Raw genomic sequence first — 15236 nt, forward strand, 5'->3', positions numbered from 1 at the left:
AGAGCTCCTATGGTACTTTAGTAAATATTAAATATTTTAACAGCTTGTTGATCAACATTAAGAAAACCCCACACATTTCACTCATTTACAGTGTATAATTCAATGTCTTTTAGAATATTCACTATAAAAGTTGTGCATACATCAGGACAATTCATTTTAGAACATTGTTGTTGTTAAGTGCCGTCAAGTCGATTCTGACCCATAGCGACCTTGTATAGAGTTTCCAAGGAGCAGCTGGTGAGCTTGAACCACCAACCTTGCAGTTCAAATGACTTTATAGTCTGATGCATTAGCCACCAGCACCACACCTGGACTCCTTTAGAACATTACTATCCGTAAAAGAAACCTCATGAGGAGGGCACAGGGCTGGGCAGTGTTTTGTTCTGTTGTACACAGGGTCATTATGAGTAAGAACCAGCTCAATGGCACCTAACAGCAACAACACCACCAAAACCCACACTCTTCAGCCATCACTTCTCACCATTTTCCCAACCCCCAGTCCTTGGCAACAACTAATCTGTTTTCTCCCAACACAGATTTGCTTTCTCTGGCTAGTTCATATAAATGGAAGCATACAATATATGATCTTTTGTGACTGACTTTGTTTACTTAGCATCATGTTTTCAGTGTTCATCCATGTTGTAGTATGTGTCAGTACTTAATTTCTTTTACTTATCCATTCATCAACTGATGGATATTTGGGTTGTTTCTACATTTTGGTTATTATGTTGCTGCTGTGGATTAAATTATTTCCCCAAAATATATATACTGAAGTCCTGGCCCCTGTACTTATGAAGAGGATCCTATTTGGAAACAGGACTTCTTTGTTATGTTAATGAGGCCATACTAGAGCTGGATGGGTCCTAAACCTAATCACTTCTATGTTATAAAAAGAGCAGACTATCCAGAGGGGGAAGACGCCACAGGACATACATCTATAAGCACAGGAACACCAAGAGTTGCTGGCAAAAGACAAAGAAGGACCTTCCCCTCTGGCCATTCTTTGGATTCAGACTTCTACGAGAAAACAAATTTCTGTTCTTTAAAGACATCTACTTTTGGTACGTTTTCATTCCAGCTGCATTCGGTAACTAGGACAGCTGCTATGAACATCCCTGTATGAGTTTTGTGTGGACATATATTTTCATTTCTTTTGAGCATATATACAAGGTGTCTTAAAAAAATTTTAATGGATAATGGAATTAAAAGATAACAGAATTTCCCCATTAACTTTTTGATGCCTCCTCATACCTACGAGTAGAACCTCTGGATCACATGGTAACTATGTGCTTAACCTTTTGAAAAAATGCCAGGTTGTCTTCCACAGCTATTTCATATTCCCATTAGCAGTGTATGAGGATTCCAATTTCTCCACATCCTGCCAGCACTTGCCTTTTTAATTATAGTCATCCTAATGTGTGTGAAGTGGTATTTCATTGTGGCTGTGATTTGCATTTTTCTAATGGCTATCTTAGCTATTTCTAATTTCTACCACATACACACAAAAATACTAAGAATGTTATTTAAAGGACATAATGTGTCACTGAAAGTTTTAAACTTTAAAAAAGTATCTCTAACAGAATGATGAGGGAATATAGATTGAGAAAATTATATATATTACTAATTTCACGTTCTTAGGGTTGTTTCTAACCCCCAAAGTTAAAAATAGAATAAAGACTATGGTATGAGAATAGTCTGAAAATTATGAACATCTAAGTTGACATTGTCCCCGTTTTTAGATTATTCCTTTAAAATTTTTCTTCCTTATTTCCTCTTCTTTTCTTTATAAACAATAAATATTCATTTTTGGAAGATTATGTTTGTGGTAGGTATCAAGATTTAACTTGGTTCCAGAAACAGAGGATCCTAGGACCATCAAGAGAGAAGAGCATGAGCTGACCCAAACCAGAGAAGCAGTGACACCAGATGTAGGCAGAGGTGAAGTCATGGAGAGATTGAGTAGCTGAGGACTCCAGACTCACAGAAAGAGAAAGGCTGTGTGTTGGCGGCCAGGAGACTGGCTTCCAGAATATATAGCCCTGTGTGGTTTTTTCAATATATGTACTAGAGGGTAGACATGCATTGACATGGGTGATGAGGCAGGCAATATACAACCAGAAGGAGGTTGGTGGAGGAAAGATAGGGTGGCAGAAGACACAGGAAGGAATGCAGTGGTTAAAGTGAATAGAGGTCAATGCTGTCAACTGTTGGTGCATGGAAGGAATTGCAACCATGTAATGAAGCAAAGTATATGATTTGTTGAATGTGAAACTGATGATCTGCTCTGTAAACCTCCACTCAATTCACAATAAAAAGTAAAAAATTAAAAAAAAAAATTAACTTGGGAGTGGAAAATGTTAGGCAGAAAGTACATAAGCTGATGGCTGCCCTTGTTCGCCAAGAATAGGAACATATACTTACTCATCAAAGTTCAGTGCATTTGTCCAGTTCAGTATTTCATCCACTTCCCATTCCATCACAGAATTGATTCCACCATCTTCAATAGCTCTTAGCAGCCCTTTTGTTGCTGTGTGAATTAAATCTAGAGTTTCACGATTTGTTGACTTAGCTGCTAGACTTCCTGCGTAGTACCTAAACAGAGGAAAGCAAAGGAGGCATAAACTCTTTGAAATCAGTGATTACCAGTAGATGTAATTGATATATGTTATGGCACTATTTAATTATGAAATTAAGTTTTTATCCTCTACCACTCAGATGTATCTAAACTAGTATCTCTCTATGTGACAGGATATTAACCACAAAGGAATCATTTCAAAATCATCTCTTAATACTTACATTTTAAGGATACAAAATAAAAGTAAGTTATGAAATCACTGAATCTTAGAATGCTAGAGCTGAAAGGATCAATTAGCTAACCAATGAACTTTATAGGTGAGGAAACTAAATCCTGGAGAAGTTAAGTAACTTTTATAAGATTACCTGGTTAATGGCTGGTAGGAAGAGGGAAGGGAAGGGAGAAAAGAAAAAGATAGAAAGAAAGAGTAAAGAGAAGTACAATAGTAACACCTTCTTTGTGCCAGATGTTTTTCATACTTTGTCTTGTTTAATTCTTTCAAAGGGCTCCCTTTGTGGCATAGATGCTTTAGCACTGGATTACTAAGCATAAGGCTGGTGGTTGAAACCAGATACCCAGATGTGTCTTGGAAGACAGGACTGTAGATCTGTGTCTGAAAGCCCTCTGGAGTGCAGTTCTACTCGGCACACACACCAATGAACAACTTCTGAGGCAGTGCTCATAGGAGGAATCACTTCTGGTCATGTTAGGAGGTCTTTCCCTTCCTGCTGGTTGGAACATGAAGTATTCCTAACCCTGTGTGAGCTCCAAGGATTGTTTACCTGATCCTTTCCCCTGGTCTCTCTCTTGCTCAGGTGGTTTCCTCACGTGCATGTGCTCAACTGGAGACTGGCAGGTAACCTGCAGATTTCCAGAGCTATTGATCACTGTCGTGTGCATGTGCTCGCTCACTCTGTCTCTGCAGCTTTTTCCTTTTTGCTCACCTGTTCTGTGAATTTTAGCCACTTGGCCTCCACAAACTCTAACCTGCCAACTCAGTTCAGAGAGGCCTTTGGGTTCTGTTTGGATACCCCTTCCTGCACTGCAGCCTAGAAATTTTCTAAGTAGCAAGATGGAACAAATCTAAGGCTCATTTCTTTCCAAAATCGTTGTCCTGAGTTCCCCATTGTCCAGCATCTAAAAACATTTTACCTTATCTGTTTGTTTTAAAATTTTTATTTAAAGTTGTTGTTGTTAAGTGCCGTCGAGTCGGTTCCGACCCATAGCGACCCTGTACAGGGTTTCCGAGGGTATAAATCCTTACGGGAGTAGAAAGCCTCATTTTTCTCCCGCGGAGCGGCTTGTAGTTTCGAACCGCTGACCTTAAGTTTCGCAGTCCGATTCATAACCACTACGCTACCAGAACTCCTTTTATTTAAAGTAGGTGGGTAAATCTAGCCCTGATACACTATCAAGGTCTGAAACAGAAGTCCTACAAATCTTTATTTCTTCTTCTCTTGTGAAGTTCAGACATGATCTTACTTAACTGCCTGATAGTATTATTTTTAAATTTTTAAAAATTTCCAACACTTGTCTGTCAGTTTGTTGTACTATGGTAGTTTGTGTGTGGCTGTGATACTGGAAGCTATGACACCTGTATTTTAAATACCAGCAGGATCACCCATGTGATAGAAATGATGCTAGAGATCATATGAGAGAATTTTGCAATATGATATTTACCTTTTCCCTGTGTATACTACTTATAACCATAAGAAGAAGTGAAGTTACTCTACAGACTTTATAATCAATATTGATGTCATAAAGACTAAGTATCTCTGTCAGTCATCCAAAGCCTTGCCTGCCATTTTCATTTTGCTTTATGCTTCCATCATTCATAATCTGAGTCATCATTATGCCACTACAGGCTATGGATTATGTGTGTCCTATTACCCATGTAAGAAAATTACGTATGTTTTTAGAATACATAACTAACCCAAGTCCAGATTTAAAATGATATTTCCTGGGGTTCTTACCTGATACCTATTACTACATCAGCTAGTGTCTCAATAAGAAACAAATGGCATGCTCAATGTAGGCTAACTCAAGGAAAGTTTACTACTTATAAAAGTCTGGGTGCACAGGAATCGCACATCCAGAAACTCACTGGTGTAGGGATAATGCAATAACCCAGAGTGAGTATCACTGAGCTAGTACTAGCTCTAGGTCTGAAGTAATTACTGAAGAAAACAGTAACCAGAAACTAAAAGAGCAAGTCATTGAGTCAGTTAAGAGGTGCAGTATCTTTGATTAAGAGGTACAGTCAGTTCAAGTTATCATCACAGTAAAGGAACAGAGGAAAAATACCACTCAGATACTTTTCTCCCCTTCTCTCATCTCTTACCCATTTGATGAACCGAACTGAAAACTGAGGGCACAGAAGACCCTTGTTATAATCTATTAAGGTCAGTCTCTTGGGGCAGAAAGAACAATGGAGAAGGGTTTAGGGTGTGTCTAAAGGAACAAACTGAAGTTATTTAATGCATAATAGTAAACACGTATTTTCTTTTTTGACATTCCAACAGATTATCATTTTCTTGATGTCAAACACTATACATTTTCCCATTTATATCACAGAGATTAACAGTGTCAGGCACCTAGTTGTATTTAATGTGTATTGAATGTTTGCTTTGTATGTATTTTTTAAAACATAACTATAATATGTTTTCTTTTAAAACTAATATGTAATTATTTTTTTAAATTTAAAATATTGGGTAAATCACTAACTAGAGGGTTGTTGTTATTTTCAGGTGCTGTGGAGTCAGTTCCAACCCATAGCGACCCTATACACCACAGAATGAAACACTGCCTGGTCCTGCTTCATTCTCACAATCATTGTTACACTTGAGCCCATTGTTGCTGCCCTGCCATTGTGCCAATCCATCTCATTGGGGGTCTTCCTCTTTTTCGCTGACCCTTCACTTTACCAAGCATGATATCCTTCTCCAGGAACTGGTCCTTTCTAATAATATGTCTGAAGCATGAGACACAAAGTCTAGCCATCCTAGCTTCTAAGGAACATTCTTGTACTTCACCCAACACAAATTTGTTTGTTTTTCTAGTAGTCCATGGTACTTTTAATATTCTTCTCCAACACCATAACTCAAATGCATCAAATTTTCTATGATCTTCCTTATTTATTGTCTAACTTTCACATACATATGAGGCTACTGAAAATACTATGGATTGGGTCAGGCACACCTTGATCCTCAAACTGATATCTTTGCTCTTGAACACTTTAACGAGGTCTTGTACAGCAGATTTGCTATTGCAATACATCATCTGATTTCTTGACTGATGCCATAGTGATAGTGGATCCAAACAAAATGAAGTCTTTGACAATTTCAACCTTTTCTCTATTTATCATGATGTTATTTACTGCCCCAGTTTTCTTTACATTGAAGTGCAATCTATACTGAAGGCTGAGGTCTTTGATCTTCATGAATAAGTATTTTAAGTCTTCTTTGCTTTCAGAAAGCAAGTTGTATCATCTGCATAGCACAAGTTGTTAATGAGTCTTCCTCCAATCCTGTTGTTCTGTTCTAAAAGCTGCCTCTTGATCTATATGCAGGTTCCTGATGAGCACAGTTAAGTGTTCTGGAATACCCATTCTTCATAATGTTTTCCACAGCTTATAAGGTCGAAAACCTTAGTCAATAAAACACAGGTAAACATCTTTCTGGTATTCTCTGCTTTCAGCTAAGATCTATCTGACGTCAGCAGCACAATAATATCCCTCACTCCACGTCCTCATCTGAATTCCACTTTGAACTTCAGGCAGTTCCCTGTTGGTGTACTGTGGCAATCGTTTTTTAATTATCATTACCAAAATTTTACTTGCATATGATATTAACGAGTCCTGGTGTGGAGTTGTAGGTTAATGCGCTGTACTGCAAGGTCAATTTGAACCACAAGGTTGGTGGTTCAGGCTCACCACCTCGGAAACCCTATACAGAGTCACTATGAGTTGGAACCAACTCGGTGGCACTTAACAACAAGAACAATGATATAACAATGTTTTCTTATGATTTCTGCATTCTGTTGGGCCATCTGTGTTTGAAATGGACATAAATATGGATCTCTTCTAATCAGTTGACCAGGTAGCCATCTTCCAAATTTGTTGGCATAAATGAAAAGTGTCTCTAGGGCTGCATCAGTTGGTTCAAAGATTTCAGTTGGTTCAAAGATTTCATCAATTACCAGAGTCTTGTTCTTTGACAATGCCTTCAGTTAACCTTGGACGTCTTCCTTCAGTACCATTGGCTCTTGATCACTTGCTACCTCGTAAAATGGTTGAACATTGATCATTTCTTTTTGGTACAGTGTGTTTTCCTTCCATCTTCTTTTAATGCACCATTCACTATTTTGTCCATAGAATCCATAAATATTTAAAGTCAAAGCTTGTTGTTGTTTTTTTTTCCTTCAGTTCTTTCAGCTTTTGAAATGCTGAGCATGCTCTTCCCTTTTGGTTTTCTAATTTCAGGTCTTTGCACATTTCATTGTAATACTTGACTTTGTCTTCTTGAGTTGCTCTTTGAAAAGTTCTGTTCAGCTCTTTTACCAAAATAAATTAGAGGGTAGACACTTAGTAACTTGGGTGAAAAGAAATACATTATACAATAAGGGGGAGGTCTGCACAAAATTATTAAGGCAGACACTGGGAAGAGCACAAGAGTTAAAGGTAAATATTGTACACACACAACCCTGCATTAACAGTAATAGCTGTGATCTACAAGTGGGTACATAGGTAAACATGCAAGCTGAACAGGGGTGGGAAGGTGAATGGGACTATATTCATTCAGGAATGACAGAGAATATTCCTCCATAGGTGCTGCAAATACATTCATGAATATAATAGAGAATACAGTAAGTAAAGTTATGAAAACTTTTGAGTCATAACCAAATACCTAACGGAATTAGTCACTGGGTTTTGGAGCTCAGAACCACAGTTTCAGGGGATACCTAGGTCAATTGGCAGAACACAGTCCACAAAGGCAATGTTTTAAATCGTACTCTGGTGAGTAACAACTGAGTTCTTAAAAGCTTTTGAGTGGCCATCTAAGGTAAAACTATTGGTTATCCCCTGTTCAAAGCAAAGAAGAGTGAAGAAAATAAAAGATGCCTGGAAACAATCAGTACAAAGGACTAATGTACCCATGAACCTCAGCCTGCTTGATCCTGAGACCAGAAAAACTAGATGGTGCCTAGCTACCACTGCTGACCACTCGGAAAAGGATCACAATGGGAGGTCATGGACAGAATGGGAGAAAAATGTAGAACAAAGCTCAAAATTATAAAAAAGACCAGGCTTACTGGTCTGGTAGAGACTGGTGAAATCCCTAAGACTATGGCCCTTGATCACCCTTCAGGTCTGGAAATGAATTTACCTCCATAGCTCACCTTCTACTCAAACAATAGACAGGCTAGTTTTTAGGTGAGCAATAAATAACTCCAGGGAGGTATTTACACCTTAGAGCAATCAACCATAAGAGGTCAAAAGGGCAGCATTTTGCCCAGGGATAAAGTTCAGAAGGCAGGAAATGATCTGAAAGAAGGAAGAATGGAAATGGTAAGTAAACACAGGAAGTAAGTCAGAAGAGTTTTGTTACATTGTGGGCAATTGCAATCAATGTCACGAAACAAAATGTATAAACTGTTGAATGGAAAATCAATTGGTTCTGAAAAAATTCAATTAAATTACAATAAAAATTATTTTAAATTTAAAAATACTCTATACTTCATTAGCAAATATAACTATTTCATCAACTTACATATGCTGCATCCATTCTATTTTTCTAATTTTTCTTTTCTTTTCCAAATCTTTCCTTCTCTTTAGTTTAGAGAAATGGAATTTGCTTTCTCTTTTGTCTTCCAGCATAACATCTTCACTAGGCATCCAAAACTATTGAGAAATGAAAAATTAATGTACAAAAGTTTGAAATACTGCTTGTGAGGCTACCTGGGTATAGAAAAGAACTTCTGTGCAAGAAGATTTCAGCCAGAACATGACAGGATGTAAACAGAGGGGAAGATAAATTCATTTAATGTATTTGTAATTAAGTGATGAGTAAGTAGTACTTTGAGCCCTCAAAGGTAAATGTCTCCCAGAAAGAAGATACACATGCCACAGAGATATTTGCAAAGTACCAGTAAACTGAAATAGTTACTAAATATTTTTTGAACAAATAAATCAACATATTTTAAGAGATTGTCACATTCTCGATACTGTAGTGAATAATGCTTATCAGGACTGACTATGAGGGTTGGAAATGCAAAGGTAGAAGTTTTGTAACAAGGAAGGGAGTGATTAAATCTCCAGGATAGGAGCGGAGACCTCTGGGACCATCAACGGAGAAGAGCCGAGAGCGAGACCCTACCTAGAGAAACAGAGATGCCTGAGATGGAGGCAGAGATGATGATGTGGAGTGATGAAGCCACTGGGAACTTTGGACCCAGAGAGGGAAAGGGACTGTGGGCTGAAAACTGGGAGAAGGAGGGGGAAGTGTAGGGGGTGGGTTTCTGGGATATACCCTTTGAGTGGTTGATGATGCACGGAGGGGATTGGAACCATGGCAATGAGATGATATACGATGGAATGAATGTAAAACTAAAGTTCCCCCATGTAAACTATCATGTAATTCACAATAAAACATTAAAAAAAAAAAGAGAGAGAGAGAGACTGTCACATTCTCACATGAACAGACCTTACTTAATCTTAGTGGTATTGATTCTTGAAGACCCTAATTCTCAAGAAGTACAGACACTCTCCAGAAACATAAAAGTCCCTTCATTATGCCCTGAGATTTTGTGGGTTTGCTTGTATGGCCTAGGGATTCTAATTTCACATTCTGAGGGGACCTCGTGCAGTTATGTTTTTAGTGGAACTTCTGTCTAAAACAGGAAGGAAGTACTGGCTATTTGAAATCAGAAGTCTCAGGATGGGGGATTGTGAAACTATTTCATTCTTCGATTCTTTCATAACTTCCACCACAATGCTTTTAACACTCAGGGAGGCACCAGTACTTCCATTTCGCCCCGCCTTTGGGTCTTCTTCTTCCCATTGCCACCAGTAACATTACTTCCTAACTGGTAGATTATTTTCCCACTTCCAATTCACTGCTCCCTCTACCCACTACCCACTCCTTCCATACACACACATACACACATTAGATCAGTCTTCCTAAATAATATTTTTTCATGTCTGCTCTCATATCAAATATTCAATTGATCTCTACTGTTTTGTTGTTATTGTTCTGACTCATATCAACCCTATATAGGGTTTCCAAGGAGCAGCTGGTGGATTTGAACTGCCAACCTTGTGGCTAGCAGTCTAGTGTTTATAACGCCACACCATGACTTTAAATTCTTTCATTTGGCACTTTACATTCTGGCCATAACCACTATTTCTTGATACAAATGTCCTCAATGGTATCAATCTATTCAGCAGACTCTATAATAGGCATTCCAGTCTCCAAAATTTTATTCATGCTATTCCCAGGTCCCCTTGCCTCCTTCTTCATCTTTTCAAATTGTGCATATCCTACTTAAAGTATAATTTAAGTCTTTATTCCAAATTCATTCATCTCATTCTCTTCTGAACTTCCATAGCATTACAGAGACCATTGCTTTTAAAATGAACAACAATCTTTTGGGGTGATGGCTTTGTGTCATGGAGTTGATGCCAACTCATAGTGACCCTGTTTAGGGTTTCTGAGTTTGTAAATCTTTACAGGAACAGAAAGCCCCATCTCTCTCCTGTAGAGCAACTAGTAGATTCAAACTGCTGACCTTGTGATTAGCAGCCCAACTCCTAACTCACTATGCTACCAGTGCTCCAACAATTTTCTAGGGAAAATAATATCTTTTGAAGTCTACTTGAAGGTTGTGATAGTAGAAAAAATTAGTAATTGTTTACATATGCATGCTGGGGTTCTGTGGGGAGTGCAGTGGCTCTGTACAATAAGCACTGGACTGTGAACCACAAATTCAGTGCTTCAAACCTACTTGCCATTCTGCAGGAAAAAGATGAGGCTTTTTGCTCCCACAATGATGTACAGCCTCAGAAACTCTATATAGGGCTGCTACGAGTCAGAACTGATTCGATGACACCTAACAACAACAACTGGTGTTTTGCAAATACTTTAAAATGAATATAAAACTTGGTATTGTTAGTTGCCATTGAGCCATCCCCAACTCCTGGTAACCTCATACACAAACAGGAAATGCTACCATCTTGGGTCATTCTCACAATCAGTGGTAGCTCTGCCATTGGAGCCATAGGTTTTCACTGGCTGATTTTTGTAAGTGGATTGTCATATCCTACTTCCTAGGCCATTTGAGTCTGGAAGCTCTGTTGAAACCTGCACAGCATCATAGTAATACACAAGCCACTACTGACAGATGACCCATGAGGTGTGTTGGCAGGAATTCAATCCCAGGTCTCCCACAAGGAAGGCACAAATTCTACTATGGCATCACCACTATCCTCTGCTACTTCTGATGATCTTTAAATTAAACCAAATTAAAATACCCAGTAGTTAATTCATTTCAATTCTGCTGGAGCTCAGGTAGTCACAGAAAGATATTGATGTTGAAAGATGCTACATTTCAAGATGGCAGAGTTACATCAGATTTCGCCTCAGAGCTAGCATACAGACCTCACCTTCTTATTCAGAGAAGTGGTAACTAGACTGCTCTTTTTTTTTAAAAAGTAGATACATCAACTGAGCAACTGACTTAAAGGAAAAGTGGTCCTATACCCCCTACAACAATGCTATCTAAGTGGAGAAACACTCAGGATAAAAAATAGCTTCTGAGACTTGGTGTCAAAGCAGAAGGAGTCACAGTGTGCTACAGAATCAATGAAACAAACAAATACAACACTCTGCAATACTTTCCAATGGCCAAAGAAAGTTAGGAAAATATAAATGTTTGTTCTTTGTCTACTTCAACTTCTAGACTAGCAATTTTACTTATATAACAACTGGCAGACCTAGAAAACTATGTAGTCATAGTTTTGAGTATGTGTTTTATTATCTTGTCCTCTGATACAAGATATATGATAACATTATGTATAATCCAGTTACAAATGTAAATTCATGGTGAGGATAATTTTGAACTTATTGATAATGGTGGTTTGAATGAGCAATAACAATAACAAAATATTTCATCACAGAGTATGAGTGTGAATATGAAGATATATCAGCTATGAGCTTTTGTAAAAAAAAAAAAGTTTGATTCAAGAATAATAAAGCATAAAATCATTCAGGCATTGCATTGACCATCTGAAAACTGTACAATACTAAGGTCACGTTATGTATTTTTTTTTAATTCAATTTGAGATAGAGTACCAATTAAACATATAAAATTGATATTAAGAAGAAAGTCTTAATTCTTTCAAGTACTGAATGTTTATTATGCACCAGGTACTATATTAGGCATTAAAGAGACAATGACCCACCATCAAGAAGCTCTCGGTTTAGTATATTTGAAAGTTGTCTGGGGTCATGAAACCATGAAAGGAGTTAAGTAAGCCAAAAGACAAAATACAGAGAATTCAGAGGCAAAAACCATGATACATAGTTATCTGTATAAATCACAAGAAAAGAAACCAGAAAATTAGAGGCAAAAAGGTAAAAGGAGACCGGAAGGTCATGAGAGTCTGGAGAAAGGAATGTTTGGCAATTTCAAGTGCTTTGGAGGTACCAAGAAGAATAAGGCAAGGATTCGGTACCAAGACACCATTGATGACCTTTGAAACAGTAGCTTATATAGAATGGGACGAGTGATAATTAAGGTTTTGTGTCAACTTGGCTGGGCCAGGAATCCCAGTGGCTTGGCAATTGAGATAGGGTTATCCTCATGGTGAAACCCAATATAGGCATAGATAACTCTATGATGACTGGCTATAAGCAGCCTGCTCCCAATAAATGGACATGCAAGATCTGGATCTTCCATCTGGGTCGCTCTCCAACCTCTTGTCCTTTGAACCTGAACCTGTGGCCTACTCTATTGTTTTTCTGCTCATCTGCTTGCTGGGCTCCTCTGCGGATAATGGTTCACCTGGTCTGGGCTTACGATTCTCTCACCTCTATAACTGTGAGCCATTTACTTGATATAAACTTCTTTTTAAATATATATACCTATATAGGCTTCACTGGTTTTCCTTCTCTAGAGAACCCAGCCTAAGACAGGACCACTGAGGCTAATAATAGAGAATTGAGAATTGAGTGGATGGAAAAAACAGAATTAACATGTGTCATAATCAATGCAATGACAGTGGGTTTTGGGGTAGGAAAGAGAAAACATGGCAGATATAACTTTTGCAGGTCCAGGGATAATTACTGCAGGCAGGCAGGAAAGGGCTAGTGGGACGAAATAAGAAGTGACTATTGAGAGAAACAGTTGGGAGTGCTGAGAAGATACGGGATCAGAAAATAAGGAAAAGATATAGCTGAGCAAAGGAAAAAAGACTGGTATAAGAATTCTGAAAGTGTTTTTCACTGAGGAAGCAAAGCCATCTGGAAACAGTAAGGAAGTATACTACTATTTTGGAATTATAGAGGATTGAAAAGTTTTGGAATAATTAATGAGGGTAGAATGAAAAAGAATAAACCAGGAACAAATAAATAAACTACTGAATTTACAGTAAGATTTCCCATAGGCAGTAATAGCAAGGTTAAAGAACAGAAAGATTAAGCCATAGGAATCTAAGGTAGGGAAGAAGGCCAGAAGAAAGCTCAGGTATAATAACTTAAAAAGTTGAAATTCTTGATGAGAAGGGGGAAGACATGAAAAAGAAACAATACATTGGGAAACATGGAAAATTCTATTATTTACATTTTTGTCTTTTGATCTCTGACTGTACCTCCCTTAAAAGATATGTTAGAAAACATCAATCTAGTGGGAAAGACAGAGCAGAGGAGGAAGAGAGCAAGAAGCATCTTTTCTTTCTTCACACAAAAGTGCTAACCTCTTACCAAGCCATGTTCTCAAAGAACTGTGTCCAGCAAGCGAGAGCACCTCTTTTGAATTTGCCTAGAGAGAGTATTTTTACATAAATGGTCCATCAGGAGGGGTGCTTTTGTCTAATTTTCATAAAGATGCCTGTAAGAAAGCAGCAGGCCTGTGGCTAGCACAATGTCACTTAAAATTGTTAAAAAGAACAATGATTACTGATGGTGCTCTATATAGGAAGGGCTAGTGGCAGAATGGAATTGGAATATGTATCAGAGACTATTTTTCTCCAATGTTTGTTCTCCCTTTTTTTCCATAACATAATCATTCCCCCCTCCCCCGCGTTTTTAAGCTAAGCATGTGTCTGTTGTTGGTTGTTGTTGTAAATTACTGTTGAGTTGGTTCCAACTCATAGTGACCCTGTATAGGGTTTCCGAGGAGTAGCTGGTGGGTTTTAACCTCCAACTTTTCGGTTAGCAGTCCAGTGCTTATCCTACAGTGCCACAGGCATATTTAAATGTTTGACTATTTCTTTCTTGCTGGCTGTAATGTGACTGTAATGGCTAGAGGTGGAGCAGTCAAGGTCTCCCAACACATGGCTTTGGGAATGGAAATTGAGTCCCTGAACACCAGGAAATATCATGTCAGTTCTGGACCAGGTAGCTTCAGACTTTTATATGACTGGTAAGCATGGGTTAAGCAACTATTACTATGGGGGTTTGTTCAGCTGAACTGATTCTAACTATAAAACTGCCGTTTTGACATGGTGTAACTTCCCACGTTATGAACTTTCCATTCTGACACCTGTGTCACTTTCTAATCTAACGTGTTCTGTCCTTTATATTGCAAGCAACCTTCCTATCAGTTGGTCTGATTCATCTCTCTACAGAGATTCTCAGTGAGAGAAAAATATACTGTCTAAACTCTGAAAGGATTTTTTTTCTCCCAATTCTGGACATAGGGGTTTTCCCAACATTAACGAACAAACTTTTTCAACTAAGACAACATAAATATCACTACACCAGGGTAAGTCAAAATGTATTACTATTAAGGTCCCAGTTCATATATGCATGGATTTATTTCACATAAAAACATGCCTTTATAATCAGTGAATGGCAGCAGACAAGTTCTCTCACTAATACATTAGTCTCATTAGAAAGCCTAGACTTCCAAAAAACAAAAGGTCTAATGGAAACAGTGGGTTCTGAGTGGTTCTTCTGAGTCAGTCATATTCAAGGCACAGAGATCAGCTCAGAGGGCAAAATTCCAATGGCGTAATCTTCATAGATTTTCTCAAAGGACACAGGACAAATACAGGGGCTTATTATGAAGACGTTTTAAGAAAATGGAAAACTACGTTTGTGAGAAAAAGGCAAGGGAAGTTGTGCTGAGGAATTTTTTTACCATCATGACAATACAACTGCTTATTCTACAAGGGAAGCAAGGATTGTACTATAAAAATTATAATAGGAAACCTTACCCCATCCACCCGACAGCCCTAATCTTGTCTCTTTAGATATTTTTGTTCCCAAAACTCTCTAGCATAGAGATGCTAAAGCAAATTGAAGCAATGAGGAGGTACAAGAGCTGAACAGAAAATTTCAAAGAACAGCTAGAGAAGATAAAGCCAAATATTACAACAAAATGTGCAAAGATCTGCAGTCAGAAAACCAAAAAGAAGAACATGCTAAGCATTTCTGAAGCTAGA

General features: G+C 38.1%; 1 protein-coding gene across 1 annotated transcript in view; it reads right to left on the reverse strand.

Moving 5' to 3' along the window:
* The window catches only part of LOC102811807 (chromosome unknown open reading frame, human C11orf65), a 46065-nt gene that overhangs the window by 7492 nt on the left and 23337 nt on the right, over positions 1–15236 (reverse strand). Inside the window, exons 5-6 of the mRNA XM_006833960.1 lie at positions 8344–8474; positions 2422–2592 (exon numbers count right to left, since the gene is read on the reverse strand). Coding sequence (XP_006834023.1) covers positions 2422–2592; positions 8344–8474 — 302 coding nt within the window. The remainder of the gene's footprint in view (positions 1–2421; positions 2593–8343; positions 8475–15236) is intronic.

This window comes from Chrysochloris asiatica, unplaced genomic scaffold, assembly GCF_000296735.1.
Source record: "Chrysochloris asiatica unplaced genomic scaffold, ChrAsi1.0 scaffold00008, whole genome shotgun sequence".
NCBI classification, from domain to species: domain Eukaryota; kingdom Metazoa; phylum Chordata; class Mammalia; order Afrosoricida; family Chrysochloridae; genus Chrysochloris; species Chrysochloris asiatica.